The sequence below is a fragment of the Bison bison genome, unplaced genomic scaffold, assembly GCF_000754665.1.
Source record: "Bison bison bison isolate TAMUID 2011002044 unplaced genomic scaffold, Bison_UMD1.0 scf7180017864468, whole genome shotgun sequence".
In the NCBI taxonomy this organism is placed as follows: Eukaryota; Metazoa; Chordata; class Mammalia; order Artiodactyla; family Bovidae; genus Bison; species Bison bison.
In genome coordinates, this window is record NW_011495029.1 from 1,424,063 (window position 1) to 1,435,520 (window position 11,458).

At 51.7% G+C, this 11,458-nt stretch overlaps 1 protein-coding gene across 1 annotated transcript in view; it reads right to left on the reverse strand.

Moving 5' to 3' along the window:
- Window positions 1–3,491, reverse strand: part of CARD10 (caspase recruitment domain family, member 10) — a 26,820-nt gene extending 23,329 nt beyond the window's left edge. Inside the window, exons 1-3 of the mRNA XM_010860626.1 lie at window positions 3,457–3,491; window positions 3,034–3,284; window positions 2,029–2,166 (exon numbers count right to left, since the gene is read on the reverse strand). Of these exons, the coding sequence (XP_010858928.1) occupies window positions 2,029–2,166; window positions 3,034–3,268 (373 nt within the window). The 5' untranslated portion in view covers window positions 3,269–3,284; window positions 3,457–3,491. The remainder of the gene's footprint in view (window positions 1–2,028; window positions 2,167–3,033; window positions 3,285–3,456) is intronic.
- Window positions 3,492–11,458: the final 7,967 nt, after the last annotated feature.

The window sequence follows — 11,458 nt, forward strand, 5'->3', positions numbered from 1 at the left end:
TGAATGATGACAGATGTAAGAAGCAAAGTTAAAAGACAAATAACAGAGTGGGAGAAAATACAACACATGACACAGAGTCACACTATATAAAGAGCTCCTACAAATCAATAGCAAACAACAAAATAAAAATATGGCCAGAAACTATCAAATTGCAAATTCCCAAACAAAAAAACGACTGGTAAACATAGGAAAGGGCTTCCCTGGTAGGTCAGCTGGTAAAGTATCCACCTGTAATGCAGGAGAACCCGATTCAATTCCTGGTTAGGGAATATCCCCTGGAAAAGGGATGGGCTACCCATTCCAGTATTCATGGGCTTCCTTGGTGGCTCAGACAGTAAAGAATCCACCTGCAATGCAGGAGACCTGGGTTTGATCCCTGGGTTGGGAAGATCCCCTGGAGAAGGGAATGGCAACCCACTCTAGTATTCTTGCCTGGAGAATCCCCATGGACAGAGGAGACTGGTGGGCTACACAGTCCATGGGGTCACAAAGATTTGGACACAACTGAGCATGTATGCATGCAGAGATGCAATGAGGAAAGTATTTTCCTATGTTTGTGCTGAGCTGTGCTTAGTCACTCAGTTGTGTCCCACTTTTTGTGGCCCCATGGACTGTAGTCCACCAGGTTCCTCTGTCCATGGAATTTTCCAGGCAAGAATACTAGAGTGGGTTGTCATTTCCTACTCCAAGGGATCTTCCCAACCCAGGGATCGAACCTGTGTCTCTTGCATCTCCTCCATTAGCAGGTGGATTCTTTACCACTGTGCCACCTGGGAGTCCCCTCCAACTCACTAGCAATAATAGTAACAACAATAATAGTGGTACCACTAACATTTGACTTTACTCTTTGGTCTACATATGTATATTAATTTATGTAATCTTCACAACACTTAAGGTAGGTACTATTTATTAAACCCATTTCAAAGAGAGACAAACCCAGGCACAGAAATGTCAAGTCATTTGCCCAAGGCTAACTAAACTGTTGAGTAAGCTGAGTACATCTTTCAACAAAGTGCAAACTTAAAACAACAACATATTATTTTTCACATATCTAACCACAAAAAAAAATATTTTTAAATGATCCCTAGGATGAATGAGGGTACAACAAAAAGGGTGCTCATACACTGCTAGAGGGACCCATGTTGTGTGTGTGTTAGTTGCTCAGTCGTGTCTGACTCTTGGCGAGCCCATGGACTGCAGCCCACCAGGTTCCTCTGTCCATGGGATTCTCCAGGCAAGAATACTGAAGGTGGGTTGCCATTCCCATCTCCAGGGGATCTTCCCAACTCAGGGATCAAACCCAGGTCTCCTGCACTGCAGGCAGATTCTTTACAGACTGAGTCACCAGGGAAGCTACATATTCTCTAAGAAATCTGACTTCTCAGAACTTCTCCTGAGACACACATGTGTACAAAGATGCACCTAGAAGGATGTTCCCAGCACTGTAATATTTGCAAATAACACATCAATAGAGGATGTGTTAAATGACTATGGCACATCACTAACAAACACGATGCAGTCATTAAAAACAAGCATAACAGAATCACACTGGTGGTGGTGGGGGAATGAATCACAAAAACCAGTTGTTCCAAGAAAAAATGAAATACAGAACAAGACATGTAAGATGATCCCCTGTATATGTGTGTGCATGTGTGTATAATTGCCAAACTGTTACCAGCAGAGCAGAGTTGAAGGAAGAAGTAAAGATCTTTGCTGTTTATTCTCGTCTCATGGCATGTTTGAATTTTTTACAGAAGAAACTGCAAACTGGTACATGTCGGCCACATACGTGTCTGAGAACAATTTCAGGGGCAAAGAGCTACCTTAAGTGTGTGGGCTCTGAATTTAGACTCTTAACTGTGTTACAAACCCAGCCCCACACTCAGCCTGCTGGGGAGGTTTTGGGCAGACAGTTTCAGCTGTCTCTGTGCCTCAGTTTCCCTGCCTGTTCAATGGCCACAATGGGAGTGCCCCCTCACAGGGAGGGGGTAAGGAATCTGCTCTGGCACCCACTGCAGACCCACTCACCGAGGATCATGGAGCAGCGCTGGGCAGGCTCTCGGCCAGTGAGCAGTGTGAAGTGCTCGGGGTAGTAGAACTCCAGGGCTTCCAGGAAGGCCTCATAGCCCCTCTTCCCCCGGCAGCGCAAGATGTCCATCAGGCGCCCTGGAGAATTGGGGGTGGGTATCCAGGGGTCAAGGTGAGGGCTGCCCCCAGTGCCTAGCTGCTTTCTCCCGTCTGCTCCCCGCTCCCCACCCCGACTACTCCAAGGCCCACATTCCCCAGATCTCTGAACCAGTGACACACATAGGGACCTGACTCAACACATCAGAGGAGATAGCCTGTCTGCTGCAGCCAGGAGAATCAGGACCCACTCCCCCTCCACCACCAGTGGTAACTGTGTTTCAACAGCTCCCCAAGCCCCTGCCTGCCCTCCACACAGATACAGGGCCAGCAAACAGCGCCTGCCTTTACAACGGCACAGAAAAGCCCCCTCCATCCTCAAAGGCAAACCAAAATATCTATCTCGTTGATCAGTGCCTGAAATTCCACCATCAGACCCGCATTGCTTTGCCAGCTCCGTTCAGGCACAACCTACGGGAGAAGGCACCCTCAAAAAACTGGGATGGGAAAATAAAGAAAAATAACTCTCCGAGAAGTATGTGACACACAGAAAGCGGGGGACAGGGAGAACCTATGAAAGCAAAGGCCACAGGAACGCGGCAAAGGACACAGGAACGAGGCCAAGTCCACCAGCTGTGACCGGGAGGTCCCAATCCCCGCCTGAACCGCAACTGCAGCCAACCCCTTACTCTAAGGTGGGCCGAGGAGGCGGGAGAGAAATCCAGGCGCGGTGTGGACACGCGGACACGCTAAAGGAGGCAGGATGGCGGACACAGCAACCATCCCACCCTACCGATGTGGAGAGCGAGGTCCGGGGCATCAGAGCCCTTGGCCGGTCGGCCCCAAGAAGGCCCCAGGGAAGGCCGGCCACACCCGCTCAGGCCCGACCCCGCGCCCCCCACGGCTCACCGGTGCGGTTTACACGGCACGGGAAGCGGTAGGTGCTCAGCACCTCCTCCTCGTCCTGCTCGTCGATGACCCGGCATTGGCGCAGATACGGCGTGAGCTTGGCCGGGTTGAGGGTGCGCGTCAGCCGGTGCCGGACGCCCTCGATCCGCTCCCACAGCGCGTCCTCCTCCGCCTCGGACCCGGAGCCGGCCCCAGCCTCCTCCTCGGCCTCCCCAGCCTCGGCTCCGCCCGGCATGGCCGCGTCCTCGGGTCTGCGGGCCAGAGGCGCGCGAGGGTCAGCGCGGGCGCTGGGGGCGGGGTGCGCCGACCGATCCCAGCTCTGGGCGTCGTCTGCAGGACCCCTCGTATCCCCTCCGCTTTCCCCCGGCTTCCCGCGCCCCGTCCGCCCCGAGGATGCCCGGGCCCCGAACCCCCGGGACTCACCCCGCACGCCAGAGCCGCCTCGCACTCCGGGGTCGGCGCTCGGGCGGCGGCTCCTGCGGCGCAGGGGGCGGGGTCGGCGGCGCCCCCGGCCCCGCCCCCGGCCCCGCCACCAACCGGGCTGCCCGGACCTCCCCACATCGCCGCCCGGGTCCAGGCTAAGTGTCCGGACGGCCAGCCACCCGCACGTCCGCCCGCAAGCCCGGCTCCCTGCCGTCCGGCCGCCGCGCGCCTCCCCCCGCTTCCTGTTTCCCGCCGGCTCTCCCGGCCCTGGCTCGGCAGGGTCCGGGCGGCCCGCCCACACCTGCCCGGCCTCGGGGCGGGGCGGCGCCGGCGGGACACGCACGCTCACACCCTCCAGCGCGCTGCCACACACCTTTTCCCCCGCGCACTGGGCACACGGCGTCGGCTCCCCGGCGCTCAGTCCGCCGCTCGCACCTGGCACCTGGCGCTGACTTCGGGTCGCAGCGTACACGGCGGCCACAGGGCATACCGGTCACACCGGCACATGGAACGTTAGCAAACCGTGTGCTCGGAGTTAAAACGTCCCACACAGCCTACACATCACCCCAGCGCCGTGCAGATGCCACACACCCAGTGCAATTCTATCTGCTCGTCTCAGGAAATGACCATGCAGTGTGGAGCCAGGCCACCCCCGTCCCCAGGGTCTCTCCCAGGCCCTGAGCACTTCTGTGGCTGGGCTCAGCTGGGAGAGCACTGCTCCGGGAGCAGATGCGGATCCCAGTCCAGCCTCCAACCTACCCTTGTCTCTGTGTCCCCAAATAAATTGCCAGTTCTGGCACCTCCTCTCAATCTAAAGGGCTGCCCCTGGGTGGGCAGCAAAAGACAGGAGTTATGGCTGCCTTCTCAGAGATCAGACACCAGCCAGGTCCCTCCTACATAGTTTCACTGGAGAACATGAAAACCCATTTCCCAAAGGGTGTTCCTCTAGATACTAGACCCAGAAACACTTGGGAGTGGTGCTGTAGTCCAAGCAAGGAATCTACACTCCCCAACCCCCTTGTGGTAGTCACTTACCACAATAAAGTGAACACCCACATCAGCTGGCATGGCGATACCATCTCTCCATGGGTTAGATACTGCCAGTGGGGCCTGCTGAAAGTGAGGAGCAGAGGGGCAGGAAAGAGCTGTGAGTTCCCCAAACTCCTTCCATGCTCTCTGAATTTAATGCCATGTGCATTTGTGCTATGTATCCAAAGAAATAAAAGTTTTAAACAAATGAAGGCCAAGAAATGTGGTCAAGAAATGGGCTTACCTTTATATACCCTAGTGTTGTTTCCCAAACTTAACCATTTTTTTGTTTTTTTTTTTGTTTTGGAGATCACCGGTTTTCATTGGGGGGAAATGCTTTGGAAGTACTGGATTCTAGTGCAAATTCCCCAGTTCACAGAGGAGGAAGCAGAGGCCTATTTGGGCAAGGAACTTGACCAAATTTACACAGTGAGGAAGCGGTGGGACCAGGCCAGGGCCCAGCCCCAGGCTCTGAGCCCAGGCACACACCAGGCCTTCCTCCCAGTGGCCCCAGGGGCCCTTGGCTTCCTGTCATCCTCCCACTAGCAACCCTGTTCATTGTGAATACTTTTAACTTGACCAGGAGAATGGGATGAAAGTCTTAGAAAATGCTTTTGTGGTTAATTATTTCCTCATTAAGAAGCCTAAGAAGAGCCTGGAGATAAGACACAGAAACCAAGGGGCCTGCAGGTAAGTGGACAAAGAAGTGACCAGCAGGAGGTTGCTGGATGCCCAGCAGTCCCAGAGAGGCTGTCGTTGCGGTGGGCAGCACAGTCATACTCACATACAGTTACACACACTCATAGACACACACACATGTGCCCACAGTGGGCCTCCAGCTGAGTGGGAGACAAGAAGGCACACAGCTGCCCTCCCCACAAGGCAAAGCCCCCTCATTCATCTGTCCCTGGGCATCCCCAGCACTGAGAGTGGAAGTGTGCAATTCAACATCACCTCCTGTTAGGTCCTTGGTGGGTTTGCTACATTCATTTCACTACAGTCACACCAGAAAGGCAGGAACTGCGGTAGGGAGACAGAGGGTCTAGACCTCACATTAGAGGCCCTGGGTCTTAACCCAGGCTCACTGTCAAGAGTGCTGTTCTGAGCCTCAATTTCCTTGTCTGCAGAAGTCAGGTGGTGAGTAATTCCAGCCACACCTAGACAGCAAGACTGTTTAGGAGCAGAGAAAGTGCCCTAGGGGCCTACATTTGACTTTAATTATGTCTCCTTGAGCTAATTCCTTTCCCTGTCAATTTCCACATCTGTATAGTGGACACAATGGTTCCCCCTATGCAAAGACTGTCTGTAAGCTACAGTTCCTTCATTTGTGAAATGGGCACTGGGCAATCAGTGCTCTTCTGCTTCCTAGCAAAGTCCCCATATTGCAAACCAATCCAATGTCCCACCACCTCTGACCCTGCTGATGGTCCAAGCCGCTAACCTGCCCACTCATGGGGTGCTAGACTATAGTCTACTCTGCAGCCAGAGGGATCACTTTAAAAACAGTTGATACCCTCCAGAGGTTTTCCTACCAAACTGGAATATAATGTAAATTGCTCCTAGACCCTGCCAGTTGCCCCACCCCATCTCTTCCGTCTGCCTCCCTCACTCACTAGCCTCATTCTGTTCCTGGAACTGGTAAGCTCTTCTCATCTCAGGGCTTCTGTTCAGCCAGTTCCCTCTGCCTGAAATGCTCGTCCTTCAGCTCCTCGTGCAGAGGGCTCCTTCTCGTTATTCAAGTCTTGGATCAAAGGTCACCTCCCTTGGCACAGGAGCACACAGGCACACAGGCAGAGCTCACCCTGCACGGCTCCTATGTACTCCATCAAGCCACTCTGCTTGTGTTCTCCATCAGACATCTCCCCATTCCTGGGTGACTTTACCTGTTTGTTGCCTGCTTCTGCTCCAAGAACAGAAATGTCTTGATCAGCAGGAGTACACTGGAATGTTCCAAGAACAGTGAGGATGAGAAGTGGAGAAGAACAGGAGAGGAGATCAGAGAAGGCAGGGAATGTGGGAAAGATACAGGGCAGAAGGCCATTCAGGAGACTGTCAAGACGTTCCCTTTTATCTGTAGTAATTCAGTGGGCCTTTGAACAACATGGGTTTAAACTGGCACAGGTCCATGTATATGCAGATTTTCTTCAGTAAGTATGTACTACAGTAGTATATCATCCTTTGTTGGTTGAATCCAAGAATGCAGAACCTAGGATATGGAGGGCTGGCTATAAAGTTCTAAGAGGATTTTCAACTGCAAAGGGGTGGGTGCCCCTAACCCCCACGTTGTTCAAAGATCAGCTGTACTAGATTATTATCGTCTCCCTCAAATCAGCCTCAAAGCCCACAGAAGCAAGCATGCCCTTTTTCGTTCACTCCTTCAGGAAGGGTCCCAGCCCCACACCTTCTCCATTCCTCTTAGGCAGCCTCTGATTGCACTCCGGGAATTGGAGCCTTGATTTCTCTTGCCTGCTAGACAGGAAATGTGCATGTGTGCGGTGGACCCGGGCTCCTCATCCCACCCCCGAGACTGATCTCATCTTGTCTGGCCATCTCTTCACCAAGTGCAGGGCCTGGGTCACATCAATGCATACATGGCAGCACTCAGCAGGGGACCTGACACATGGTAAGTATTCAGTAGGAGACTGATGAATGGACCTGGCAACGGGGAGAACTCCTTTTGATGGGCTTCAAGACACAAGAACCAGACTGCCCCTGGGTTCAATCCCAGTATAGCACATGCTTGTGATTCTAGGCAAGTCACAATCTAACTTTTCTCTACGCTTCATCTGAGGGGCCTTAATGCACATGCTCAATTGAATTCATCTAACAATGACTCTTCCTCTCCCACTGCCCAGGATCCCCCTAGGGTCGCTCTGTGCAGAAGGCCAGAGGGGCCCTGCTTCCCTGAGACCTATTTCATGGAGGTGGGGAAGAAGGAGGAGGCTGGGGAGTCTTTTCTGACCAATCACAGGAATCTGGGCCAGAAGGGTATTTAAAACTATCACCTTACATTAGCTGTAAAAAAAAGAAGGAAATCCTACCATTTGCAACAACATGGATGGACCTGGGGGCATTACATCAAGTGAAATAAGTCAGACAAAGACAAGTACTGTGTGATTTCGCTTGTATGTGGAAACCAAAATAACTGAACTCATGGAAACAGAACAGACTGGTGGTTGCCAAGGGTGGGGGCTGGGGGCAGGGAAAAATGAGTGAAGGGAGTCAAAATGTACAAACTTCCAGTTAGAAAGATAAATAAGCACTGGGGATGAAATATACAACACGGTGATTATAGCTAACAATACCCTTTTGTGTAGCTGAAAGTTGCTACCAGAGTAGATCTTTGAAGTCCTCTTTGGAAGAAAAAAACAATTTGCAGCAATGGGAGGTGATGGATGTGAACTAAACTTATTGTGGCAATCCTTTCACAATTTATACATGTATCAAATCATTGTGTTGCACACTTTCAATTAATGCAATGCTATATATCAATTATATCTGAAAGAACTTTCAGCTACTGTGAGGCTGGGGGAGACCCCTCCCAGAAGGATATCAGATCTCACTGTCCTCCAAGCCTTTCACCCCTTCCTCAATAAAATGGCTTGATTCCTCCCCCCTTCTCCCAAATTATATCTGAATGAAACTGGGGAAATAAGACTACGATTTTATAGAAATTGGGGGAACTGAGAGCCAAGGCTTTGGTAGCCTGGGTAAGCCTGGGTTCCAGAAGACAGGGACCGCAGGGCACCCGGAGGCAGAATGGCTGCAGGGAATGGCTGGCAGGAGCCATGCTCCAGCATCACATTATTGAGCTGGAGACTCCAGGCGGACCAGAAGGAGAAGCGTATCCATGTCCCTACCTTCTCTTGGCAGCAGCGGAGTAGAGAGGCAACTCACGCTTGTCCCCATTCAGGTCAGTTACAGAGGTCTGTGCGTGCCTGACCTTCGCCTCTCCAGGGCTGGGAGCTGGGCTAGGCTGAAGGGTCCCGTTTAGGGGTCCAGGGCTGGGCAAAGACAGAAAAAAGCAGCCAGAAATTGAATATGAGCTTCTCCTACTCCCACCCCTACCCTCAACCATGGCTGTATCACCCAGCCACACCACGGGTCCCTTCTGGCTCGGTATGCCCCTCTGCATCACAGGGAAATTGGGAGGGAGATGTCGACCCCAGCAAGTCACTGACCACCCTCCTGAGAGAAGATGGAGACCCCAAGGGGGATGCAGGACACAGCCGAGGCTGCCATGGAAACACAGCCATCCGCCAGCTCTCCGGGGAGTGTATCCCAGAGGAGACAGCCACTCAGGAACGTTGCCTGGGGGCCCTGGATTCCAGAGAAAGGCCCGCTGAACTGCCTGGGCTGAGTCAGGAGGAAAGGGCGGGCCAGGGGACCAGCCAGGTCTGAGTCACTGGGGCCCCACTGACTTGCATGCCTTCCTCTTCGGGCTGCTGGAACCAAATGAGGGATTCTGCAGAACTGGGTTCAAATTCTAGCCAGACCACTCCAGTGAGGTTGTGACCCGGGCCAGTGGAGACAATAAGGCTGTCATTAAATGAATGAGTATGTAACAGGCTTGACACAAAGCTGGCACTCAACAGCAACAATACCAAATAGTTTTGAGCTCTTATTATATACAGGACATCTATGTATTAAACAATTTCCAGAATTAGCTCCTAATTAACAAACAGCTAGGCATGCGGAGTCACATGAACGATATTGTTGGTGCTGTACTAAGTGCGGGGTTGCCTACCGAGAGTCGCTCCTTCTCTCCTCCACCCCATACCCCCAGGCCCACCTGCACACACTGTTCCCTGCCCAGTCTCTCTCTGCAGTCTCTGCTTTGTGCCCTGGGCCAGGCACTTTAGACTAAGTTGCTCCCAAAGGTAAGAAGAACAAGTCTTCTGCCCTGGGGGCATCAAAACCTAAAGCTGGGGAAGAGACAAGAAAGGGCAGGGCCGTCCAGGCAGAAGGAACAGCTAGTGCAAAGACTCAGGGGCAGGAAATCTCACTTTCTGTTCCCACAGGGCCCTCATTCCCCTCACTTGCTGGGACTTGTACCATTTCGAGCCATCAGTCCTGCTCACCGTGGTCCCCATGACTCAGACCCCACCCCAGAGGAGGAGGTGAGGTTTGGGGGCGGTCCTACCAGGAAAGCTGGTGAATAATCATCCACTGGCCTGCAGTGCTCACAGAGAGAGCTCAGATCCCTGCTGAACTCACGCAAGCCCAGTAGGCGAGGCCTCTTCCTCCAAGAACCTGCCCAGGGGGCGGGGCCTCTTACTTTCCCAGGATCCAGCCCAGCGGGGCGGGGCCTCTTACTCTACAGAGCAGGCAAGGAAACCCAGGCTCAGTTAGTCAGTCAGTTCAGTCGCTCAGTCGTGTAGGACTCTTTACGACCCCATAAATCGCAGCACGCGAGGCCTCCCTGGCCATCACCAACTCCCGGAGTTTACTGGAACTCATGTCCATCGAGTCGGTGATGCCATCCAGCCATCTCATCCTCTGTCGTCCCCTTCTCCTTCTGCCCCCAATCCCTCTCGGCATCAGGGTCTTTTCCAATGAGTCAACTCTTCGCATGAGGTGGCCAAACTATTGGAGTTTCAGCTTCAGCATCAGTCCATCCAATGAACACCCAGGACTGATCTCCTTTAGGATGGACAGGTTGGATGTCCTTGCAGTCCAAGGGACTCTCAAGAGTCTTCTCCAACACCACAGTTCAAAAGCATCAAATCTTCTGCGCTCAGCTTTCTTCAGAGTCCAACTCTCACATCCATACATGACCACAGGAAAAACCATAGCCTTGACTAGACGGACCTTTGTTGGCAAAGTAATGTCTCTGCTTTTGAATATGCTATCTAGGTTGGTCATAACTTTCCTTCCAAGGAGTAAGCCTCTTATAATTTCATGGCTGCAGTCACCATCTGCAGTGATTTTGGAGCCCCCCAAAATAAAGTCTGACACGGTTTCCACTGTTTTCCCATCTATTTCTCATGAAGTGATGGGACCAGATGCCATGATCTTCGTTTTCTGAATGTTGAGCTTTAAGTCAACTTTTTCACTCTCCTCTTTCACTTTCATCAAGAGGCTTTTTAGTTCCTCTTCACTTTCTCCCATAAGGGTGATACCTGCATATCTGAGGTTATTGATATTTCTCCCAGCAATCTTAATTCCAGCTTGTGCTTCTTCCAGCCCAGTGTTTCTCATGATGTACTCTGTGTATAAGTTAAATAAGCAGGGTAACAATATACAGCCTTGATGTACTCCTCTTCCTATTTGGAACCAGTCTGTTGTTCCATGTCCAGTTCTAACTGTTGCTTCCTGACCTGTATACAGGTTTTCCAAGAGGTAGGTCAGGTGATCTGGTATTCCCATCTCTTTCAGAATTTTCCATGGTTTACTGTGATCCATACAGTCAAAGGCTTTGGCATAGTCAATAAAGCAGAAATAGATGCTTTTCTGGAACTCTCTTGCTTTTTCCATGATCCAAAGGATGTTGGCAATTTGATCTCTGGTTCCTCTGCCTTTTCTAAATCCAGCTTGAACATCTGGAAGTTCACGGTTCACGTATTGCTAAAGCCTGGTTTGGAGAATTTTGAGCATTACTTTACTAGCGTGTGAGATGAGTGCAATTGTGCGGTAGCTTGAGCATTTGTTGGCATTGTCTTTCTTTGGGATTGGAATGAAAACTGACCTCTTCCAGTCCTGTGGCCACTGCTGAGTTTTCCAAATTTGCTGCCATATTGAGTGCAGCTCTTTCACAGCATCATCTTTCAGGATTTGGAATAGCTCAACTGGAATTCCATCACCTCCACTAGCTTTGTTCGTAGTGATGCTTTCTGAGGCCCACTTGACTTCAAATTCCAGGATGTCTGGCTCTAGGTGAGTGATCACACCATCATGATTATCTGGGTTGTGAAGATCTATTTTGTACAGTTCTTCTGTGTATTCTTGCCACCTCTTCTTAATAGCTTCTGCT